We start from the raw sequence: 26,002 nt of genomic DNA, 5'->3' as shown, positions 1-26,002 counted from the left end.
CGACGATATTTCGTTTTCCGGCATCTTCAGATATACGTGCTCCCCTCGAACGCATCTTTACATTTTGGGAAAGCGTTTCCTGCCAGGTGCATATATACTACGTGCAAGTGCAACTCCGTCGACCACAGCAAGCTGATTAATTTGAAAACAGTTGCACCGGTCATCTCTCGCAGTGGTGAGGGGCTGGAATCTCTCACCATGGCAATGGGGAAGCAGCAGGGAGCAGGGCTGCTGTTCCTCGTCGTCGTTGCAGGCCTGCTCCTGCACGACACCCGTGTCGCCGATGCGCAGACTCTCCGGGTCGGCTACTACAACCAGACGTGCCGCAACGCCGAGTCCATCGTCGCCGACGAGGTCCTGAAGGCGTCCTACAGGGATAAGGGCGTCCTTGCCAGCCTCATCCGGCTCCACTTCCACGACTGCTTCGTCAATGTAAGATCGATCGAGACACTAGGCACCATGCAGTACCTGAGTATCTCGTCAACGCTCGCCGATTTGCTCACCGGAACCGGGACGGCGGCCGTGCATCGTCCGCTGTTTTTTCATTTCATTTCAGGGCTGCGACGGGTCGGTGCTGCTGGAGTCTAGCGACCGGCAGGCGGAGAAGAACGCCAAGCCCAACCTGAGCCTGCGAGGGTTCGACGTCATCGAGCGGATCAAGCAGAGGTTGGAGGCCGCGTGCGCACTGACGGTCTCCTGCGCCGACATCGTCGCCTTCGCCGCCAGGGACAGCGTTAAGCTGGTACGTAGATTATTGCTTGCTTTTATTTCAATCTTACTACTGATAAGTGATAATCATCATCAAACTAAACGGGAATTAACTAACTAATGAAAACTCACGAGCATGCACAGAGCGGTGGTGTTGGGTACGCCGTCCCCGGCGGGCGGCAGGACGGCACGGTGTCGCGGGCGAGCATGACCGGCGACCTCCCGCCGCCGAACCAGCGGAGCGTGGACCAGCTCGCGCAGTACTTCTACCGCAAGGGCCTGACGCTGGACGACATGATCCTCCTCCTGGGCGCGCACTCGCTGGGCGTCGCGCACTGCGGCACCTTCGACTACCGGCTGACGAGCGACCAGGACAAGGGCATGGACGCCGCGTTCCGGAACAGCCTGCGGAGCCAGTGCCGGCACAACGCCAGCAACGCCGTGCCCTTCGACGCCGGCAGCCCGTACGCGTTCGACACAGGCTACTTCGCCAACGTGCTCGCCAACCGCACCGTGCTCGAGTCCGACGCCGCGCTCGCCTCGCCGCGCGCCGCGGGCAAGGTGAGGCAGTGGAAGGACAACCCGGGCTGGTTCAGGAGCAGCTTCGCGGCCGCCATGGTCAAGATGGGCAGCATCCGCGGCACCAACCCAGGCAAGGTCCGCCTCAGCTGCAACAGGGTCAGGATGTGATGATTGATGGGCATGCGTGGGCGTCGACATGAGGCACGATTGCATCCAAATATTTTTTGTTCCGTGATCTTTTTCTTGTGTTCTTGCTAACTCTCGGCATGTAACAATCGTCATTTTTTTTATTTTTTTATTTTCAATTTTTGCTAATTAGCGCGTGTACCTTCTATCTGCATATATGCAATTAATCATTCTTTCTGGAATCAAGAATTCCTCGAACTTGCATGGTTGGCAATGGCAAGCAGGATATGTATTCTCATGCACCTGCATTTTCTCTTGTTTCTCTCTGAGCCTCTTGGCTTTGCACTGCATTTATACAGTTTGCAATTTGAATACAAATTAGGTAGCCTGAAAAAAAAATGTATTCTCATGTGACACATTTGTTGGCGGTAAACTCACAAGCCCGCTTTGAGCAACCCTGTCACGGACTGGGCTACCAAATGGGCCTATCGTGGACTGGGCTACCAAATAAGCTCAAAATAGAGAAATGTGCAGCGAAAAGGATGGGAGTTTAATTCTCAAAAAAAAAAAAAAAGATGGGAATGCTAGATGCAGGGCATCGAACAGAAGAGAACACATAACTTCCAACTCGTCTTCCTCCTCCATCCCAGGACTCTATCCGTGCCTACTCTAGTTCTTGCTGTTACTGTCTAATTTCCCCTGATTGGTGTCGCAAAAAAATAAATCCCTTGATTAATTTCTCTCTCATTGTATCTTGAATTGAGTAAATCATAGTGATCTTGTTGAGTATTTTTGCTTGGACAATATATAAGGTCTGTAACAAACCTGTAGAGATGCGCACCTCGCAAAACCATATGTGAAAACACTAGTAGAAAAGAGTACAACGGCGACGCCCTCTTTTTATACTACAGGCGGTTGTAGTTATCACGCGCCTGTGGTGTAAAAAGGACGGTGTCAGAACTACGAACCGTCTGTGAAAATACATTTTCACAGGCGGTTTTCCTAACTGAACCGCATGTAGAAATCATGCATTTCTACAAGCGGTTGTCCTAAAAAACCGTCACTAAAAATCATATTTCTACAGGCGGTTTTCTTAACAAAACCGCCTGTAGAAATCATGTATTTCTACAGGCGGTTCTCCTAAGAAACCGCGTGTAAAAATCATATGTCTACAGGCAGTTTGTTACGAAAGCCGTCTATAGAAATAATTTGAAATTGAATTTTTTTAGTTTTTCAAATGACCTTGTTTGAAAAAACTATCAAAATGAAAGTTGTAGATCTCGAAAAGTTATGAAACTTTGTAGTTGATAATTTTTTCATTTGACATCATATTATCGTCGAAAACTACGTTTGAATTTCTTAAATTTGAAATTCAAATTTTGTAAATGACCTCGGATGGAAAAACTTCCAATATAAAAGTTGTAGATCTTAAAAAGTTATGAAACTTTGTAGTTGACAACTTTTCTATTGGAATCCATTTAGGGCCTCAAATAGTCAATATATGCTTGGTTTGGGATAATATGTGGGGAACTAAACTCTAATATAGACACAAGTGAGTGATAGGTGGAGTGGTAGAGGAGGCTACGCGAAATAGGTTTCCAGCCGCCTGTACAGTATGCCTCTGTACTAGTGAAATTAACCGGATACTCTAGTTTTCAAATGACCAGTCCCTCTGATTTGGTTGGGGGGAGTTTTGCTATATTTACCTTGATATGCAGGAAGAACATATGGAATTACCAAGGTTCGTCCTATGGAGGGTGTAACGATTCTCGAGACTTTCAAACCAGATCCTCATCAAGGGAGTCGTGGCCTCTCTTATTATAACGAAGGGACAAAAAAAGTGGCGAATGTATTCAGATTAGACATCGGGGTTAGCATCAAAGAAGCTACTGTGATATGATATTTTATTAAAAATTATGACTCAATAAGAGCCTAATCTTAGAGGATTAGCTAAAAGTTATCGGGGTCGGTGAACCTTGATGATATAGTGTAGATCCGCCCCTGGACAAAACACCAAATGCTGGCAAGCCATGATAGGATCAGAATGGTGCTGCGTAGTAGTGAGGAGGCTGTGTGTGCTTCTCCTCCAATTGCCATCCCCCAAAATAACCATTAGAACATTGGCAACCAAACAATAGATGAGTGGTGCTATAGCGTGGACTGAACTATGACGAGAGAATGATCCAACAGGAGAGAAAAATTGGTGATGCCGAAGTGGCAGAGTAGAGCACATTCGTGACTCAATATTAAGCGGAGGATGTCCAACATTTAAAATTAAGTAGAGTTGGAGATAATTTTATACATGGAAACCAAAATATTATAATTTATCTATCTATACAATAGTATAATTAAAAGCACTCAATTATTTTTATTAAAACGTAGATTTTTTATAGACGGAATTGAACACCGATTTATCAAGGGAGGATATTAGTACAAACCAAATGTTACCATGGTCTCCATGATTTTGTAAATTCATTTGAAGTAAAGAGTTTTTTTTAGATTTAAATATTAATTTTCTCTTGAGGACAGCATTGTTAGTCCTTCTAGGATCTTACTTCAAGCTCTACTATGATTTTACACTTAGACCTAAATTCCTTACTTTAGTAAAATACAAAAAATTACAAAAGGAGCACTTTGAATAAATGTAAAATAAGCAAAATAAAAAATTTGACCTATAGATAGAAAATGTGTATAACTAAGAGCAAATTTTAAAGGACAAAATCTAAAATCATGATATCACGAGACATGTGTTGCAATCAAAATTTATTAAGATTTTTCATCTAAATGCATATGGAAGACATATGTTGGTGTCACGAGGAGAGAAAAAAAACTCTGAAAATGTGGATGGTAAAAACATATAAAGTAATTGATAATAAGTTCATTAAAACTGATAGAGACTAAAAGTATCTATATAGCTACCGCGTTAGAAAATAGAAAAAGAAAGTGAGCACAAAGATAACATTAAGCATTTATATTTTTATTATAATATTTTTGTTAGTGTGGAAGTATGTGTTGATGGACTAGTTCAGCTAATAACAAATAATATCCCTGCCTTAAAAGGTTGACATTCTATTTTTATCTTTAGTCGACTTAAATTTATATTTATATCTAAAGGCAGAATAGCCATTTTAGTCCCTCAACTATTACTCGAGGCTCAATTTCGTCCTTTAACTTTCAAAACGTCCATTTTAGTCCTCAAACTCTACTATTAGATTCAATTTCATCCTAGAACTATGAACATGATCGTTTTAGTCCTCAAACTTAGTATTTTGAGCTCAATTTCATTTAAAAACTATCAAAGTGTATTTTATTCTGTATTATTTTTAACTCAACTTTATCTATGTTGTACGTGGAATGTTGCACTACTGCACATGATTAGCTCCACACCACCAGCGATTGAAGATAGAAAAATAATATTTATCTAAAAACTATTTCATGTCCATTAATAATTCCAAGCTGTTATGTTTAGCATTACCTTATACTTGTACCATTTATATATATCCAACCAAATTGATATTTGTGGGAAGAACTATAGTTACATCAAACACTATTTATTCTTCAAGAATACATGGATATATTGAAATAATAGCAAATCTATAATTTTGATAATTTATGGATGAAATTTTGTCTAAAATATAATGTTTTCTTTTTTAATAGACAAATTTGAGTTGAAAATAAAAGTTAAATGCACTTTAATAGTTTATGGATGAAATTGAGCTTAAAATGCAAAGTTTAAGGACTGAAACAATCATCTTCATAGTTGTAGGATGAAATTGAGCCTAAAACTAAATTTTGAGGACCTAAATGGCCATTTTAATAGTTTAGGGATGAAACTGAGCCTCGAATAATAGTTGAGGAACCAAAATGGTTATTGTGCCATATCTAAAGTACCAAAATAAATATCATTGGATTCACCATATAACATGTTTTCATAATATATCCCTTTGGTATCAGTTAAACAATGTTCTATATAATCTTGATCAAATTTAAAATAGTTTCAATTATAATACAGATAGAATAACCTTTTTTTTTTTTCTCCCTGCCGGAGGCAGAAGAAGGATTTGTGGGCTGAGGCCTGAGGACCGAGAGTAGGCAACAGTGAGGCGGCGGCAGATTCAGCTGATCAACTGGTTCGCAGGGCGACCGTGTGAACAGGAAGAAGCGTATGCATGCTCAGGCTAGCGGTGTTATACATAAAAAGGCAGAACAACGCCAGACGCTGTTCGTGTCGTTGTCGTGGCCCCGCGGGCGCGCTTTGGCTAACGGACCAGGTCACCATACGCGCCTTCGCGCTTTTCGCCATGTGCGAGGCGCCGAGCGCGAGAGCACAGAGCAGACCACCACCCTCCGTCCATCCATCCAATAAGGCATGCGTACAAAGCAGAGCTGATGCCAGTTTGCGAGGTGAGGGTGTTCTGGAAGGAGAGCTTAAAAAAGAGAAGCCGTTGCTAGTCAGTTCGAAAGGGAGGGAAAAAAAAGGAGAGAGGATGGTGATTGATCAGAGGGATCCCGGCCTAGCTGTACTGCGAGAAGAATACCAGACCCCATAGAACGAACAGCAAGGCTGCAAGCTAAGCTAGAGGGCCAGCCAATCAACCTAGCAAAAACGTTCATACTGCTTTTAGATTTGGACCAGCATTGCTGTATATGCAGGTCTATTCGTTTGGATGATAAGCCATCATGGTAGAAAGTACTATTCGCTGATTTGTTATAAGAGAAAAAATATGGCTGACAGATTCGATTCATACAACACCAGCACTGTCGACTGTCGTCGCCGTCACAACCTCAGCTCTTTCGGGCCTGGCTACGGCGGTATACTTGACTGCATCTGGCCATTTTTCGGGGGGCAATGATGGGCAATTCACCGTGCAAATTGTGCCATTTCTTCTAACTACTACACTATAAAGGGCATGTGACCACGGTGTATATTATATATGCAGGCTGGCCTGTTCATTGCAGTGGATGGGATCCCTCTGATCCATCTTCTCACAACGATTGAGATTCCCTGCCTTCATCTCGAGGTCAAACTCAGACGACAGCAGTCCATAGCACCAACCAATCTTGTCACGACTTGAGCTCTACCGAACACGATCTCCATGTGCAGCTCAGTGCTTCAGAGAGAGTCTGCTTCAGACGCCACTCGCCCTGGCGCTCAGGGTCATAGTAGATACTTTAGCCGTTAATCCTGGCTGGATCTGCGTCTGTTCTCGAGCAAAGTTTACTCCCACTTGGCTCAATAACTGCGTTATCTTTCTGCATTTGCAGGCAAAAACTGGAGTTTAGTCTGAACTCATGGACGTCGCCAGCGGCTAAAACAAGCCACGGCCCGGCCAGCTCTGCAGCAATGTGGCGAGCGAGGAATCTTCCTTGACTTGTGCCGCCCTGCCAACCTAACCATACGATACCATACTAAGCCTTTTCATGCTCCGTTGTCAATGTTGAGCCATGAGCGGCAGCATCTTTGCTTTGGCTAGCTGTGGATGTCATGGGAGAGATCATTTCTAATCAGTAACGAGCCAGCCCGCGTTCATGAACCAAGCAAGCATGGGGGGTCAATCATGCATGTTCATCTGCAATCCTATCCTCCCTTGATTCTTTCAAGCTGTGAACCATTTGCAGCTACAGTGCCTGGAACATATAGTTGTCAGGAATCGGGCTGTGCTATTCCTCGAGTATCTGATGCTTCGATCCCTGCAGAAAACAAGCATATCTCAAACTGTAAGCAGAGTAAAGGTGCTAATTGGACCATTCTGCATGACTACATGTAGCATAAACTGGATCAACTCAGATTCGGACTACTGCCTACTGGTGACAATTTCGCATAGAGAAAAAAAACAAGACTACCAGCTCAGATTCATATTACATTATTCCAGGTACAAGCCACACTTCAGTCATAGCAGAACATGCTAATAATGTAAAAAAAAAAGAGAGAGAGAGCAAACATCACAGTCCATCATGTCAGCATCGTCCTGTATCCGTATCACCGCATACTCAAGTGGGAGACAGACGACAACAACGCCGGGTGAAAACGCAAGATGCTGCCATGACCTCATCGCAAATGCCGGCCCTGCATGACAAAATAACCTCGTGGATGCAGTTTCAGTCTTTCAGAGTTCCGCGCTCTACAGTGTCCAATTGTCCGCGACTCCATGTACCGAAGGTGGTAAAACGCACTGGAGACCCTGCCTCTGCGGATCTGGTTGTCTCTCTGGCCTTTCCATCGCCCCCAATCATGGCAGAAAAGCCCAGTCCCCAATTGGCAGGCACCACAGCTTCGCTTCGCACTCTACCAACCAATCTATCCCCTCCCTCTGCACATGCCTGGCATATGGCACACTCACTGACTGCTGGTCTGGCCCTATCGCTCGAGAATCCCCTAAACCCTCCACTAGTCGACATTGTTATATACACCTAGTCCTAGAGATTAGATTACGCTCTCGGCGGCTCGGTGCCTTTCTTTGCCTTCCTTAACCAAGAAGCATATAGCTACTGATTGATGTCTGCGGCCTGAGTGCGAGTATATATAAAAGCTCTCAGGTAGCTTCTAGTGCCATAAAGAGAGTGACAACAACGAGTGGCAGCGGGCGGCGGTCAGCTAGTAGTGGCGATGGCGGTGCAGAGGATGGAGGTACTGTACTTGCAGGTGGCGGCGGTGGCGGCGCTGCTGATGGCGACGGAGCTGCGCGCGCAGCTGCGGGTGGGCTTCTACGACAACTCGTGCCCTGCGGCGGAGATCATCGTGCAGCAGGAGGTGAGCACGGCGGTGGCGGCCAACCCGGGCATCGCCGCCGGCCTGCTCCGGCTCCACTTCCACGACTGCTTCGTTGGGGTCAGTCCATCCTCAGTCGCAAGCTCGCGTCGCTCGCAGCTACCCATACTCACTACAAAGAAAGCAAGGACGAGCTGACTGCAAATGCAGCAGCAGGGTGACAGAACAGAACTGACTGTGATGCCTTGCTGGAAAACTTGCAGGGGTGCGACGCGTCGGTGCTCATCGACTCGACCAAGGGCAACACCGCGGAGAAGGACGCCGGGCCAAACACCAGCCTGCGGGGCTTCGAGGTCATCGACCGCATCAAGGCGCGCGTCGAGCAGGCCTGCTTCGGCGTCGTCTCCTGCGCGGACATACTCGCCTTCGCCGCCAGGGACAGCGTCGCACTGGTAAGCTACAGGACTGTAAGACAATTCATCATTTAATTAGTCTATTAAGATTGCAAAGCTGCATTTGTCAATACTAAACTGCATCTTGCTTTACTGTCAGTGGACGGTGGTGGTAGCACTGCTTCAGTGATAGATAAACTTTTTCTTTTTTAACCCGACATGATTGCATGAATTTGGAATCCAAAGCTGGACTGTCATAGGATTAGACAGAAAAGCATATGTATCTGATGTTTCTGTCTCCCATCTTTTTTGACGCACATTGCCCCCACCACATGATGCCGCGCGCAGCTTGCATATGCACGCCACAAAGAGAAAGAACTCGATATGATGCCACATGCCAGCAGCCCGGCATGGGTCCAACTAGTATCACGCTTAATTAGCACGCACGCCATTGTCGCGTTCTATTCTAACGAATTCTTCGTACGTACGCGCGTGCAGGCCGGTGGTAACGCGTACCAGGTGCCGGCGGGTCGCCGCGACGGGTCCACGTCGCGCGCGTCGGACACGAACGGCAACCTGCCGCCGCCGACGGCGAACGTGGCCCAGCTCACGAAGATCTTCGGCAACAAGGGCCTGACGCAGAAGGAGATGGTGATCCTCTCCGGCGCGCACACCATCGGGTCCTCGCACTGCAGCTCCTTCAGCGGGCGGCTGTCGAGTTCGTCCACGACGGCGGGGCAGGACCCGACCATGGACCCGGCGTACGTGGCGCAGCTGGCGCGGCAGTGCCCGCAGGCCGGCGGGGACCCGCTGGTGGCCATGGACTACGTGTCCCCGAACGCCTTCGACGAGGGCTTCTACAAGGGCGTCATGGCCAACCGCGGCCTGCTGTCCTCGGACCAGGCGCTGCTCAGCGACAAGAACACCGCCGTGCAGGTCGTCACCTACGCCAACGACCCGGCCACGTTCCAGAGCGACTTCGCCGCGGCCATGGTCAAGATGGGCACCGTCGGCGTGCTCACCGGAGCCAGCGGCAAGATCAGGGCAAACTGCAGAGTCGCCTGATGATCCATCAGTCGTGTGGATGGAGTTGTAGATTCATTATTGTATTGATTTGGCGATCGGACGCTGTCGACGTGATGATAGCATAGAGCATAGCCTGGTTGTGCTTGTAACTTAATTGTATGTATGCCTGTACTTGTGCGTGTATGGGTATGGCTGTGCAAATTGCAATGGCTATATTCGTTGGCTGATTATTACCTCTATATTCTTTTTTCCCACTTGATTGAGGCATGTGTGTCTCTTCTGCTTTGTGAGAGAAAAATCTGTAACCAGAAAAAACTGCTTGTGTACCAATTGTTAGATCTAAACACATAATAAATCATGATTAACATTACACAGGATCTTATTCTTAAATCATTATATGACCACTAATCTATTACGGAAAATTGAGGGGATTAGTGCTACACTAGCGTTTGCAGATGCCATTGGAGCCTTCGGTGGTGATGCAGACGTTGGTGGTGGTGTAGATGGACGTGAATCACCAGTTGAGGGTTGGGGAACCCTCTGCTGGTGTGATCTGCTCGGCCGGGTACCGACGTCCTTCTGGTCGCCACCAGCACTGGCCTGGACGGGGTTGTGACCTTTCTAAACTCTCTAGCACCTGAGTTTATCGTTTTGGTGGGGGTGAATGAGATTCAATCGGATGGGGAGGCACCAGGGGTGCCTTTGCTTATATAGTGCGTTGTGGGCCAGGAGGCCAAAACCCTAGACGAATCTGAGGGTTGCCGCCGATCGCGGCAGATCTAATAATGTTGGATAGATATGACGGGTGGACCTGTTACTTAACCCTTAATTAATCACGTGGCTAACTAATCTCGTCATTATCACGACATTTGCCGAGATCACAATCCAACATTCTCCCACTTGATCGAACGGCTAATGCACTTATGTAACTTATGTTCGCTTACTCTTATGCTCAGACTTAGTACTACAGTAAGACTAGACCAATGTGTCGTCAGCAACAATAAGTACTACTGGAACCCCATTACCCATAGTTCACTATAATACCTTGTAAGAGCACTTACTACTTATTGGGAGTATACAACCCTATTACCCAGTCTCAGAGGCTCTCCACTAAACCCATGCTAGTTGCATGTTATTTAAATACAATATGTGGTAAGCCCTTAGTTAGTGGATCCACGAGCATTAACTTAGTACTTATATGCTCAACCTTAATGGTCTGAGCCTGGGTTCTATCCTTCACAACATAATACTTTAGGTCTAAAGATCTTGACCCATTAGTAGATTTGTTGTTACCAGAAAACAATACTGCAGACCGATTGTCACAGTATATAGTAATAGGTTTTGAAATGCTGTCGACAATTCTTAGGCCCGGGACAAAATTCTTAAGCCAAACATCCTGCTCTGTTGCTGCACAACAAGCAATAACTTCAGCTTGCATAGTCGACTGTGTTGCTATAGTTTGCTTAACACTTTTCCGGGAAATTGCTCCTCCAGCAAGGGTGAAAATATATCCTGTTGTGGATCTCTTTTTATCCGCACACCCTCCTAGATCAGCATCTGAATAACCCACAATTTCTAGAGAATCTGACCTCCGATATGTGAGCATTAAATACTTGATGCCTTGACAATAACGTAAAGCTTTCTTAACACCTTTCTAGTGGACCAAGTCTAATTTTTCTGGTATCTGTCTAGCAACCCGGACACATGTGCCAAGTCTGGACACGTACAAACTTGTGCATACATAAGACTTCCGACAGTAGAAGCATATGGCTTATCTCTCATCTCATCTAATTCTAACTTATTCTTAGGACATTTGTTATTCAGCAAATTTATCACCCTTAGCAAACGGTACAGTTGTGGCAGCACACTTTTGCATGTTGTACCTTGCAAGCATTTTCTCAATGTATGCTTTTTGTGATAATCCTAATACTCCTTTGGTCCTATCTCGGTTTATCTCTATGCCAAGGACATAAGAAGCATCACCAAGATCTTTCATATCAAAATGAGATGACAAGAAGTTCTTTGCTTCATGTAACATATTCTTATCGTTACTCGCTAATAGAATGTCATCAACATAGAGTACTAGGATAACAAATCGCCATGGAACATGTTGTGATTCAGTCATAAGAACTGTAATGAACTGCAGCTCCCAATCCACTCTAGTACTGTTCCAGTGAACCGATTCCCTGCTAGAGCTATTGTTACCTAATAACAGATATGCCATTTGTGTCATATTCAAACATTGGGGAAACTCTCCTTCAAAAAGATTGTTGGCCAAATCCAAGCCCCACAAGCTGAGCTCGCAGGTAGATGTTGGGACCTGACCACTGAAATAATTAAAATACAATATGATGGTATCTAGGTTTGGGGCTCCAAATTTCGTCGGCAAGGGTCCTGATAAAGATTTCTTTGATATATCCATAATGTTCAGGCTTCTAGGCAATGGAGGAATTTGACCTGTTAGGTTGTTTGACCTGTCAAATTTGATTATTAGTGGAAATATCTAGAAATGTCACCTTAGAAAATGTATTAGAAAACCAATCTGGAAGCCTATCATTTATACTTGCGTTCGAGATATCAAGCCGTTGAAGATTCACTTGCGATTTCAACCGTGCTAGAAACAAAGGCCCGACATTGCAACTTGCAAAACTTGCTTGAAGTAGACAAATAGTTTTCCAAACAGGCCAGGTCCACTGGGCCAGCCCAGGCATGACACGAGAAAGCACGCCCCAGGCACGGCCTAGCCTGGCACCTGCGTGCCCGTGCCTGCCACGGCCCGCACCCGTGCTTGGGCCACCATTTTGGCCCACGGGCCAGCACGAGCACGGCACGGCTAAAAGGCCTATCCCGCTCCAGGCACGAGAATGCCACAGCAGTTGTCGGATTGACGCCTCCAATTTATCTGAGTCGTCCGCTAATTAGGGTTGGAATGGTTGCTATATAAGCCGCCCCAACCGGCCTCACTCCCAATCCTTTGAACCCAATTCATTTCATTTCCACTCGGCCACTCCCCACTAGCTGCCACTGCGCTGAGAGTGGCGAATTGACTCGCCTCGCCATCATCTTTGTCAGGCGTTAGCCATGGCGAAGAGAGACCAGCAGAGGCGAGGGCGACGGCGGCTCGCCACCGTCGCCACCCCTTTGTCTCATCCTCCGACAGCGGCAGCGATGGAGCCAGAGCTTCGACAAAGCAGGTAAGCTCCCTCTTCTTCTCGTCCTCTATTCTTCTCTGTTCTTCTCTAACCCTCTGTTCTCCTCTATTCAGGTCCGCTGCTACTTGGATCTGCTCAAACTTCTCCGTCGCCACCGACTGCAAGGTAATGGCTAGCTCTGATCTGTTACTCCTTCTCTGTTCTTCTTTGCTTCTGATCTTAAGTCTTCTTCTTGCTCTAATCTTCTTCTTGTTTGCTCTATTATGGCAGCCATTTGAGGCTAGGGCTAGGGCCTATGAGGAGAGTGTCGGCCGCTCCCTCTATCTGTCTCTAGGATGGAGACAGAGGCCAGTGTGACTGCCATGGCCGAGGAGATGGCGGGTGCATGACCTTCTTGGTGAGTTCGAGGAGGACGACATGGGCGAGGAAGAGTTGGAAGAGTTCTTCGGCCGTGGAGCTACCGACGGTGCCGGTGGAGGAGCTACAGTCGATGGAGGAGCTACAACGGAGGACTTGATCGACCTAGAAGGTGAAGGAGATGGTGGTGCTGGTGTAGAAGAAGATGGTGAGAACAACGTCAACGGCGACCATGTCACATGGCAATCTACATCTGATGTCTGGGAAGATTTCTAGAAGCTCTTCAAGATGGGTCCCAAAGGTAAGAAGATCAGGTATGGTGCTATCTGCCTTCATTGTAGGAAAAGGTACTCTAGTAGATCTTCTGGTGGCACTGGCCACCTTCATCGTCATAGGGATAAATGTGCTAAGAGGATGGAGAAGACTAGAGGGTTTAGTCAGATTCATATTTCTTTTAGTCCTGATGGTTCTCTGCGTAGTTGGTATTACTGTCCTATGCGTGCTCGTACTGAACTATGTAGATTGCTTTCTAGGGTAGATCTTTCTATCAGTTTTGGTGAATGTGCTGCATTTGAGGATTACATTGTTAATGCTCATAATCCTAAGTTTCAGGCTGTCTCTACACAAACCATGACAAGAGACTTAGCCAAAATGTTTTCTGATAGGAAGAGTAAGCTTGTTGGTGTATTGTCTTCTGATGCTATTAACTATGTTTGTCTTACCTCTAATATATGGTCTGGCAAAACAAAAGAGGATTACCTTAGTGTTGTTGCTCATTACATAAATCCTGATTGGCAAATAGAGAAGAGGGTTCTTGGTCTTGTGCTCATTGACTATTCTCATAATGGACAGAACATTGCTGATAGAGTTGCATATGTTCTTCGTGAATATGGTGTACTTGAAAAGGTGATTGTTGTTACTTTGAACAATACTTCATCTAATGTTTCTACCATGCGTATGCTTAGACCTATTCTATCTAAATATCTTGGTCTTGATGTCCCTATAGAGGATCTAAGACAGCCTGAATCTGTTGTTAGTACTATGTTTTTGCATTAGCGATGTGCATGCCATATAATCAATCTGATTGTTAAGGAGGCACTTGATTATCTTAAACCTTTGATTGAAGTTTATAGAACTGCAATAACCTTTCTAAACTCATCTAACTAGAGAATTGCAGGATACGAACTTTTGCATTGCTTCTACTGTTAGGCCTAGGAAGTTTTAGTTGGACATGGATGTAAGGTGGAACTCTACATATCTCATGCTTAAGACTTTGTTGCCTCACAAGGTTACTTTCACGACTTTGATACATGCCAACTATCCTAAAGGTAAGGAAGGTGAGTTGCTTCTTACTAAACAACATTGGGCTGTTGCTGAAAAAGTATTTAAGTTTCTTGAATTGTTCTATGAAGCTATTGTATGTTGCCTTGTCTGGTGTTTACTATCCTACATCTCCACTTATGCTTCATTATCTGATTAAGATAGCTATACACCTAAAAAATTATGCTAATGACATTCACCTGAGAAATGTGGTTCAACCTATGCAAGAAAAGTATAATAAATATTGGAGGGACATACCTTTGTTATATTCTTTTGCATTCATCTTGGATGCTAGAGCTAAAATGAAAGGTTTTGCAGAAGTGTTGAGGAAGTCGATGAATCTTACAAGTACAGATTATAGTGCTTACTAGGTGAAAGGATCAAGATGCCCAAGAGGGGGGGGTGAATTGGGCTTCTCTAAAAATTTAAGCAACCTATAAGCTCCAATTCAACCCCTTGTGCCTAGTGTGACTTAGAGAGCTACCGGATAAAAGTTTTGCAACCTAGTTCCAATCCTATTCTAGCATGGCAATTCTAAGAATGTAAAAGCACAAAGTAAATGCTAGAAAGTAAAGGAGTAGTGGAAGAAAGTGCTCGGTGATGCTTTGCCGAGGTATCGGAGAGTCACCACTCTCCACTAGTCCTCGTTGGAGCACCCTCGCAAGGGTCTTGCTCCCCCTTGGTCCGCGCAAGGACCAAGTGCTCTCTACGGGCTGATTCTTAGACACTCCGTCGCGGTGAATCGCCCAAAACCGCTCACAAGCTTGACACGAGCCACCCACAAGAACTCCGGGTGATCTTCGTGCCTCCAATCACCACCGAACCGTCTAGGTGATGGCGATCACCAAGAGTAACAAGCAAAGAACTCTCACTTGACCCAAACAAGGCACTAGAGAGTGGTGGATGCACACTTGACTCTTGGAACTCACTAGAGGAGGATTCTCTCAAGAAATTACTCAAAAACTCAATCCTCTCTAGGCTCTTTGCAACACTCTTGCTCCACAACAAGTTTCTCAGAAGTTCAAATGGGCAAGAGAGCTCTCATGGACGAGGTGGAGGAGTATAAATACTATCCACCAAGTCCAAAGGTCGGCCAACCGTTTTCCACTGAAAACGGGGTCACCGGACGCACGTTATGTTGCACCGGACGCACTGCACTGAGCGTCCGGTGTGACATAACGGCTACCTGCTCTTTCTCTGACAGGTCACCGGACGCTAAACTCTCAGCGTCCGGTGCACCGTCCGGTGCTCGGGGAAACTTTACATGCTCCCTGCGCATGGGACCGGACGCTACCCGGTGCGTCCGGTGCTAGCGTCCGGTGCTCAGGGGAACGTTGCAAGCTCCCTGGGTGCGGGACCGGACGCTACCCGGTGCGTCCGGTGCTAGCGTCCGGTGCCTAAACCTAAGCACGGCACTGTTCTAATGGCTAAGGACCTCACCGGACGCACTCACAGAGCGTCCGGTGCGGCGTCCGGTGCCCCTTTGGGCACCCAAACTTCGTCGAAACGCGATCGCTTCAACACGAAGTTTGCTCCTCTCGATCTAAGGACTATCTCTGAGCTGCCTAGTGCTAGGTTTACCAAGTGTGCACCACACCTAAACCTAAAACCTTGCCTAAGTCAAGCTACTAGATCAAAGCCCCTCTTAATAGTACGGTCAAAGGAAAACAAAGTCCTAAACAACTCTAAGTGCCCTTCTTCACCATATGGCACTTAGACCTAGTCTAGTCTCGACGATGTCCATCTATCCTTCAGAAACCGAAACGATTTCCACTATTAAGTAGGCATTGGCGTCCCTGTCCATTGAGTACCTATATACCATGACCTTACCTATGACTTTGCCTCTGCAAAACACACGTTAGTCATAGTAATCAACAATGTCATTAATCACCGAAATCACTTAGGGGCCTAGATGCTCTTTCACCAGGTTGGCACTAGAGCAAGGCTTAGGCCAATCTCAATGGAGAGTTTCATAGTGTTGTTTCCAAGGTTGCCATGTCATGTAAAATAAAATGAAACATCTACTCTCAATGGAGAGTTTCATTCCATGGTTTCATAGACATTTAATTTCAAGACTCATATAGAGTTGGTAATCGTGCTAAAAGAATTTTATCTAGATGAAACTCATTTCTTCTCTCTCTTCTTAAATACACTGCCATATCATCCAAAATGCCTATGTGGCAGCCTATTTAATGTGAACCAAACTCAGATGAAACTCCCACTGAGACTGGCCTTACTGATGTTTACAATAAGTATGAAGAGAAATATGGAGCTGCTAGGTTGAGGAGGACTGTTTCTCAGAAGCTATCAGGTAAGAAAAGGTCTGTCTAGGATGAAATATATGATGATGATGATGATGATTCTTCTGGTGGGAGTACTTCAATGCTGCATTCTACTCTTAATCCGTCTAGAGACACATCTACTACTGCTTTGCTGCATGTTGCTACTTCTACAGCTTTGAATTCTTTTGAACTTGTCTCATACTTGGACTGTGACACTGTTAGCCAGTTAGATGACTCTTTTTGACATCTTGAGATGGTGGCATGAGCACAAACTAATATATGCAGTGTTGTCTATCATTGGCTAAAGATGTTTTAACTGTCCTGTGTCTACTATATCATTATAATCTACGTTTAGTATGACTGGCAGGATCATCAAGAAGCGGTGGAGGAGGCTAAATCCAGAGATAGTGGAGTGGCTCACCTGCATCAAGGACTGGAAGTTGGTGGAGACAAGGCTGTCGTTGAGATCGAGAAATTCAACATGCTGCAGAGAGAGAGAGAGAGAGAGAGAGAGAGAGAGCAGAGAACGACTTATCTCGTCGGTCTAGCCACCACGGCCTCTGTAGTCGCCAAGCTGTAGCTGGACGACATGGCCTGTGAGGTTGCTGCAGTGGACGTGATCCCACCGGCAGCAGTCGCTGCCCTCGTCGTCTAGCTGCCATGACTGGAGCATGCCTTCGTGGTCAATGGTGATGGCTTTCTTGAATTCAAGGAGGGCCTCCTTCTCCTTGAACACACAGGCATCAGCTATTAAGCCGATGCTAGTGAAGGAAGAGGAAGCGACGACTAGGATAACGAGGAGTAGGAAATCGGTGGCGGACATGTTTCAAGACTATTTTCAGGTCACTATGTTACTACTAGGTCTCACTAGCAGTTGTTTAAAAACAGAAGAAGCACCTAGGCGTGGCGCCAGTATGAAAGAATTTTCTTTCCTTCTGTGCCCCCGTGACATGACCACTGCTCCGTGATGGCCGTTGTTTATGACTGCGGACCTGCCCCGTCGTGAGGTGGACTAAACTACCACTGCGTGAAGACTCACGGTTAGATGGTTGGATCTGTCTACTCCCTCCATACTCCGATTTTGTAAAAAAAGTATACATAACCTCTAAACTATATAGAATAAACTATTTTACCCTCCAAATTATAAAATTGGATTTTTTATCATCTAAACTTTTCAAAACCGGTCAAATAGCCTCCTCCCACACTAACAGTTTTAGACTGTGGTTTTGCTACAATGACGGTGGTTTTGTCTTTTTTCTTTTTTATTTATTTTTTATGAATCTTTGAAAAAACATAGTAAATCATAAAAAAATCATAAAATGGAAAATTAAATTTTGTTGGATTCCACATGAGAAGATCTACATGGTGAACATATAATGCGGTATTCTTTAGTATAAAGTTTTTATGTAGCTTTAAATCTACTAGTAGTGTGCCCGTGCTAATGCTACGGCTACATTTCAGATATGCAAATTAAAACTAATATGAAACAATATATGTTTCTATAGTCAAGCATAGTTCCTATACTATTAAAAACACAACTATGTTTTTCTAAAAAATTGTGTATTACCAAGCCATGTTTAAACTATCTCCATAACATTAGACAAAATCAGTTTCACAAATAGTACTTTTTGTATTATGAACTTAATTTCTTTCCCACCAGGAAAAGATAACCTTAACTTCTTCATTTAGAGTTGTGTGCACCACACTTAGGGACTTTGCTCAATATATGCCTTTGTGGTAGGTTCTAGTAGATGAATTCATATGGATCATCATCTGTCATATTATTTGCAGTTGGGCCCTCCGGAAACAGGCGATATGACTCGTAATTATGATCTATATGTGAGACATTATAATAGAGATCATATTATATTAAATTTTTAATATGATCATATGCTCTATGTAAATACTGATTTATTTAAACTGGATTTGTAACATGACTTATAAATGTCTTTGTAGTACCTTGCACATCTCACTGACTGACTCCATCATCATCATATAAGTTTTCATTGTGCAACCCATGGCCGCCTTTCGTTGCATCTTCATCACCATCCCAATCATCATGTGCTGGTTTAAATAGTTCATGATCAAACTTATCTTCATTGTTTGGGACATCTACATTGTTGTGGCACCCCTTAGGTAATAAACATCTCCAAATATTATTTTAAATAAGTACAGTAGCATGTACGTAAACACCTTTTTTTATAAAAATTGCATGAGGTTGTTGTGCTCACTTGACTCACCGGAAGTAGGCAATGGACCAGAAGTACATGGACCTCTAGGTCGTGGCACGTAATTATCATTTCTGTGTAGCCAATCTATGGGATCTTCTTTCTCACCATTTTTCAATATAGTTGATAATCCAGTTCCAAAACTCGCACCTTCACATATGGACAACAGTTCAAGATATCTCAGATAGATAAGGAAATGCATAAGTTATAGATATTTCTCACCTGTTGTGCTAATATTTTGCAATTCAGCCTTCTCCCGTGCTCGATATTGACGTTAGTACTCTCCTTGTCTCCTTTTATTCGCTTCTCTTTGTTCATCGGTCAACTCAGCTCTTCGTTTCCATTGTTGTGCACTCCTTTCGTCCCTCTTGATATTAGCAATGTCTGTATGCCAGACATATATATACTATATTATAGTAGAGAAGATTAAAATTAAGATATTTTAACACAATATAATAACAAAATGTTTATGGTTGGGCAAGTGCACCGCCTGTTGTGGTCGTGGTGTCAGTTCCAACATGGCTCTGATCTCCATGTGCATCTGATGAGATATTTTCTTTGTCCAATATAATTGGCATGTTTTGCTCCATCTCAAGTAATTAATACTTGCATATATTTTTGTAAGTTCTACAAAAGTTGGTTTCATTATACATAGAGATGAAGAAAGTATACATGAATCTGCGGTCGCATTGCCAATGGCAACATGGCTATGATCCTCGAGTGCATCGGATGGGATATTTTCCTTGTCTAATATAATTGGCATGATTTGGTCCATCTTAGAGTAATTAATACCTGCATAATTTTTTGTGAGCCGTATAATAGTTTGTTTCACTTTAGTAGAGAGAAATAAAAATAAAAACTATCGAAGAGATTAATTACCCATGGCTAATGTTGCAGGCAATGTTTCGGTCAAAGCACAGGAATTGCTAGTATTTTGGGATGTAGCCTTCTTCCGTGCTCGGTAGTTACGCATGTATTCACGCTTTTTTCTATTGATCTCTTTTCTTTGTTTGCTGGACATCTCAGCTTGACGAATTCACTGCCGCTCTCTTATTTCTTCCCTCCTCCGCGAAGCGTCATTTAAAGTGGCATGTGAGTAGTAGAGATTAGAAAGACACCCCAAAGGTGTTGTACACATATATTGAAAGTATACCTGCGATGTTCGTGATATCGCTTAACGCATCGCAGGTATCTTCGAGCGTAGACATTGTGAAATATCAGCGAGGATTTTTATTTGGCAGTAGCGGTGGACAGTCGGTGACGTCTAGAATGCAGAAAGAACCGAAGATGCACATCAATTAAAACAAATTTAATTTTGACATCAAGACCAAGTCATTTAATTAGATTTCGATCATATTCTGTAGCCAAGTTTTAACAAATTTAATATTTCTATAAATGTATATATAGAGTTAGATCAAATATTAAAACACCAAAATCTCTTTTAAATTATTAAGCAATATATTAGGAACCCATCTTCCATCTTATTCTGTAGCCTAGTTTTAGCATGTTTAATTAGCCAATTAAACATTAGCTCTAAAACGATCGGACATAAAAATTAGAATAGAACAAAGAACATGGCTACCTACTGCCGTGCTGTGTGCTGCACTGTAGAGTGAATCGGAGACGGAGAGCGTGGAGCCCTTGATGGCTGGACCTACACTGGACGCCGGACAAATGCGTGCCTTTAGACTGTCTCCAACAGCTCATGCAAAACCAGAAGCAAACGCAAAATAGGTCACGCATAGTGTATTTAGGTGTCAAAAATAGCCTCCAACACAAGACTTAATCAAAGCATGCATTTTGGGTACCGCACGAACCGGTAGGCATATTTGCGTTGTCTCTCTCCGCGATGCAAAGCTCCGGCGCCTGTAGTGGTGGGCCGTAGGAGGCGATGGGGTGGACAGAGCTGTAGTGGTGGGTCGCAGAGGTCCTGACAAGATAGGAGCTCAATGCTGAGTTGAGGCGGCTGTTGGAAACCCGAAAGTTTAGGTTCGTGACCCTTTTTTCAACCGAGACCCAAACGAGTGAATGCATATCGTATTTGGGTAAGGACTGTTGGAGACAGTCTTATGGACCTACACTGGACGTCGGACGAAGGTGTGTGCCTTTTACGGCGGGCGCTGTTGGTGGCTCTACGGCAATCGCGATCGGCAATGGTTGCGTGGATTGTCCTTGGCAGCTCGGCCCTCGCCGCTTAGATCGGACGCTTAGGCCCTGTTTAGTTCTCCATCCAAATTTTTTTCATTCATCCCATCGAATCTTTAGACACATGTATGGAACATTAAATGTAGATAAAAAATAAACTAATTACACTGTTTGGTTAAAAATTTGATACAATTCTTTTAAGCCTAGTTAGTCTATGATTAGCCTTAAGTGCTACAGTAACCCCACATGTCCTAGTGATAGATTAATTATGCTTAATAGATTTGTCTTGCAGTTTCTAGATGAGCTATGTAATTTGTTTTTTTATTAGTTTTTAAAAACCCCTCCCGACATCTTTCCGACACATTCGATGTGATACCAAAAAAATTTTCACCTCCAATCTAAACAGGCCCTTAGATACCGACGATATATGTGGCATCAGGTAGCGGGGGTGCGGCGTCAGGTAGCTAGGTGAGAAGCATGGCTTCCCACATTAGATTTGATGGATATGTTTTTTAGCATTTATTTTTAATGGTGTAGAATTCTTATATGCAATTTTATAGGTATACAGTGGTTGGAGGCTTTTAGTGGGGGACGATTTGGTGCGTGGACCAAGTACAATTAAAGAATTTCATTATAGTAGAGATGAATTATTCAATTAATTACAAAAAGTATAGATTTAAAGTTACAACAAAAACTTTGTACTAAAACACACCATTTTATATGTTCATCATGTAGACTACTCATGTGGAGTGCAACAAAATTGGACTTTATATTTTATGATTTTTATATAATTTATTATGATTTTTTAAAGATTTAATGGAAATAAATAAAAAGGAAAAAAACAAAACCACCATCACTATAGCAAAGCACTGTTCAAAACCGCTTGTGGGGTTATTTGACTCGTTCTGAAAAGTTCAAGGTAAAAAATCTTGTCTATAACTTGAGAGATGAAGTAGTCCACCCTATATAGTTTGAGGGTTACATAGACTTTTTTTTCTTTTAACAATCGTTCTCGCTTTACAATAAGTTAAATTTTGATCAAATAAATATACAACAAAATACAAATATTTATAAGACATAATTAATATCAATAGAAAAAACTATTTTTATAGTAAACTTATTTAGAGAAACCAAGTGGCTAAAGTAGTATCTCGAATCAACTAAGTACTATAGATACAACCAAATATGATTGCCTTTTTACTGAAATATCACTTCGACAGGCCCGCGCGCACACACAAATATTGAGAATGTTCGATATGGACCTATTGTTAATGGGCCTTCCAGATGCAGGCATGTTGTTTGTACCTCTGTTTTCATCGAGTGTTCCTGATTGCTAATGGGTCTTCCTGGTTGTTTCTTTTTTATGATTTTAATGAACAAGAGTGAATCGGCAATATATACAACTACAAATGTGACCATGCATCCAAACAATCATGTATTTATGAGGTTTTTCGTCTAAAGGATCTAAACTGTGAGATCTTAATTTATCTATCTCGAGGCAATCAGAGATAGTGTGCGGCAATGTGAGTGTGATGTTGAAGTCGTCAATTTAACTTGTTCGTTTGAACTTATTAGCTCAATCTGCCAACTTAGTATTTTTTTATAACAAATCACTTAATAATACTTTTTATTATGACTTATCAGTCAAATGAACAAGAAAATGTTAGCGGGCAGCCCCACCTTAGCCACACTCGCCCACCTGCTCCAGCCCAGCCCGATGTATTTATTTCAACTATTTGTATTGTGTGCTGTCCATCTAGACCTGAGCTCGGCGCAGCTCTATGATTTTTAGGCCCAAACAATCTAAGGCTTCGGCCCGATCCGAGAGTGTCTCAGCCCTGGAAATGTTATCGAGGCAAAAAAAAAAGTGAGAAAGCAAGACTTTTGGCCACACCATGTCGCAACTCTGTATGTTGGTCCGGCATTCACCGGTAAAAGATATCTCGAGCATCCAACAAAAGAATTTCTGTTTCTCTGGCCCCGCCTGTGCCTCTCACGACCATCACCGCGCGGCCAAGAAGGCAAGAACGCGGCATGGTGGCTGTGTTGTTAGAAATATTCAGCATTTGACTATTATTAGTGGTAGATCTCTTCATACGTGATCATGTATATATATTTGACTAGTATTAGTGGTAGGCCTCTTCATACGTGATCATGCATATGTGTTGTACTAAACATAGAGCATTAGTCATAGACTAGATCCTTGTCTTTGGGCTTTGTACGGTTGTAACAACTCATCTCCTGTAAGCCACGATGGGGGCTTTTCCCACCTTTACTTAACACGCAACCGTGAGCCTCAACAGGCATCATGTTACCACCATTCATTCATTCTAACATGGTAATCAGAGCATAGGTAAACCAATCCACGAAATATTAAGCCAATTCGCAAGAATCTCCAATGGCCTCTTCCTCCATTCAGCCCACAGCCTTTTCCTTGATCGGCTGCCCAGTTACAGAGAAACTTGCCAAGAACAACTACTCCACATGGAGCACCCACGTCCTATCTGCCATTCGCGGTGCGCGACTGGCACATTTCCTCGACGCCAAGACCGCAGGCATGCCGGCCAGGATGGTGGCTAAAGCTGCGGACAAGCCAGAAGAGTTGATCTCCAATCCTGACTATGATGAATGGGTTGGTAAGGATCAGACAATATTCAATTATCTCTACTCATCTGTGTCCAAGGATGTGCAAGTACAGGTGTCCAACTGCACAACCTCTGCCGAGATGTGGAAGGTCATTCAAGACATGAACGCCGCTCAATCCCGCGGCAGGGTAATCAATACCCGCATGGCGCTAGCACACGCGCAGAAGGGATCGTCCATTGTTGCTGAATTTTTCAGCAAGATGAAAGGTCTCGCCAACGACATGGCGGCGGCCGGGAAGAAACTTGACGACGAGGAGGTGGCTTCGTACATTCTCGCCGGGCTAGACACGGATTTTGATCCGGTTGTCTCGTCCATGTCGTCGCGTGTGGAGTCTCTCACCCTCGGGGAGCTCTACTCGCATCTCGTCAGCTGGGAACAAAGGATGGATCTGCGCCAACCCAACAACTCAGGCACCTCCGTGAACACCGCCACTCGAGGTGGTCGCGGAGGCTCCCAGCGCGGCGGCGGAGGCGGTCGCGGTGGCGGCTTCCAGCGAGGAGGTGGCCGTAACCGCGGCCGTGGCAACCACAACAACAACCGCGACAACAACCGCGACAACCACGGCAACCGCGACTACATCACTACATGTCAACACTGCGGAGACGGCGGACACAGCGCCTACCGGTGCTACAAGCGTTTTGAAACCTCCTTCAGGCCACCACCGAAGCGACGCTCGGCCTCAGCTGCAACCACATCTTATGGCATCGACACAAATTGGTACACCGACACCGGTGCTACCAATCATATCACAGGCGAGTTGGACAAACTCACTGTGAGGGACAAGTATCATGGCAATGATCAAGTACACACGGCCAGCGGTGCAGGTATGAGAATCAACCAAATAGGTCAAAGTATTGTTAAAACCCCAAAATGCAACCTTATCTTAAACAATGTTCTTTATGTCCCTGAGGCTAACAAAAATTTGGCCTCAGTTCATCGCCTTACATCTGATAACAATGCTTTTATTGAATATCATCCAAATTATTTCTTGATCAAGGATCAGGTCACGAAGAACATACTGCTTAGAGGGGAATGCAAGGGTGGATTGTATCCACTAAAGTTGCCATCCACATCCGGTCCATCTTCAACAAATAAAACAATACATGCTGCCATCAAGCCGTCATCATCTACGTGGCACAACCGCCTTGGCCATCCATCCTCTACAGTAGTACATCAGGTCCTTAGCAAGAATCAAATTTCCTTTATTTCTGAGCCAAATAAACCTTCTATTTGTGATGCTTGTCAAAAGGGAAAAAGCCACCAGTTACCATATCCAAAATCGACAAGCATTTCAGCATCTTCTTTTGAACTTGTATTTTCAGATGTATGGGGACCAGCTCCCACCTCTGTTGGAAGAAACAATTATTATGTCAGTTTCATCGATGATTTCAGTAAATTTACATGGGTTTACTTGTTGGAACACAAATCTGAAGTCTTTCAAAAATTTCATGATTTTCAATCCATGGTAGAACGCCAATTTAACAAAAAAATTCTTGCTATCCAAACCGATTGGGGAGGAGAATATCATAAACTAAATACATTCTTCCAACGTATAGGATTATCTCATCATGTTTCATGTCCTTATGCACATCAGCAAAATGGATCTGCTGAAAGAAAACATCGTCATATAGTAGAAGTTGGTTTGTCCTTACTTGCACATGCCTCTATGCCGCTGAAATTTTGGGACGAGGCATTCCTTACTGCCACATACTTAATCAATAGACTCCCTAGCAAAGTCATACAAGAGCAAACCCCACTTGAACGTCTTTTCCAACAAAAACCAGACTATCTTACACTTAGAACTCTTTCGGTTGTGCATGTTGGCCTAACCTACGTCCATATAATACTCACAAACTACAATTTCGCTCAAAAGAATGTGTCTTACTTGGTTATAGCAATATGCACAAAGAGTTCAAGTGTCTTGATATAGCTGAGGGTCGCATCTACATATCAAGAGATATTGTCTTTGATGAGGATGTCTATCCTTTTGCCAAGCTCCACCCAAATGCAGGAGCTCGATTGAGATCAGAAATACTTCTTCTTCCTACCTCACTTCGAAATCCTTGTTCTACTTTTGGGGATAACAATACTGTTGATACTAATGGCATTGATTCTATGCACACTAATATGGCTGATGAGAATGCAGGAGCTGCTGAAAACCAGACACAAAATGGTGGAAATATCATCCAAAATGCTCCCTCCGTCTTTCCATTTTTGGCAACGACAGGTGCAGATCCTGGAGGTGATCACCCAGCGCACGCAGCAGAACCTGCAGGCGGATCAGCATCAGATCAGCAGCACGCGTCCACTCTGCCTCCACTTTCGCCAGGTGGTGCGTTTCAGATGGGGGAGCAGGGCGCTGTTGAATCTACTGCTGAATTGGGCGCTA

The 26,002-nt window shown here is 44.1% G+C and overlaps 3 protein-coding genes across 3 annotated transcripts; all 3 read left to right on the top strand.

Annotated features, from left to right (window-relative positions):
* On the top strand, positions 18 to 1,614 carry LOC8058813 (peroxidase 5). Its single transcript, XM_002467541.2, has 3 exons — positions 18 to 432; positions 557 to 742; positions 853 to 1,614. Exons 1-3 carry the CDS (start codon positions 199 to 201, stop codon positions 1,396 to 1,398), a joined length of 966 nt encoding a protein of 321 aa, XP_002467586.1. The 5' UTR covers positions 18 to 198; the 3' UTR covers positions 1,399 to 1,614.
* On the top strand, positions 7,698 to 9,809 carry LOC8062867 (peroxidase 5). The gene is made up of 3 exons (XM_002467540.2): positions 7,698 to 8,185; positions 8,329 to 8,517; positions 8,956 to 9,809. The coding sequence occupies exons 1-3, from the start codon at positions 7,964 to 7,966 to the stop codon at positions 9,520 to 9,522; spliced, it is 978 nt and encodes a 325-aa protein (XP_002467585.1). The 5' UTR covers positions 7,698 to 7,963; the 3' UTR covers positions 9,523 to 9,809.
* Positions 23,366 to 24,255, top strand: LOC110432303. Its single transcript, XM_021452423.1, has 2 exons — positions 23,366 to 24,176; positions 24,248 to 24,255. Exons 1-2 carry the CDS (start codon positions 23,366 to 23,368, stop codon positions 24,253 to 24,255), a joined length of 819 nt encoding a protein of 272 aa, XP_021308098.1.

The sequence above is a fragment of the Sorghum bicolor genome, chromosome 1 (genome assembly GCF_000003195.3).
Source record: "Sorghum bicolor cultivar BTx623 chromosome 1, Sorghum_bicolor_NCBIv3, whole genome shotgun sequence".
NCBI lineage: Eukaryota > Viridiplantae > Streptophyta > Magnoliopsida > Poales > Poaceae > Sorghum > Sorghum bicolor.
The sequence above is the reverse complement of the archived record's forward strand: the minus strand, read 5'-3'. Positions and strand labels throughout refer to the sequence as shown.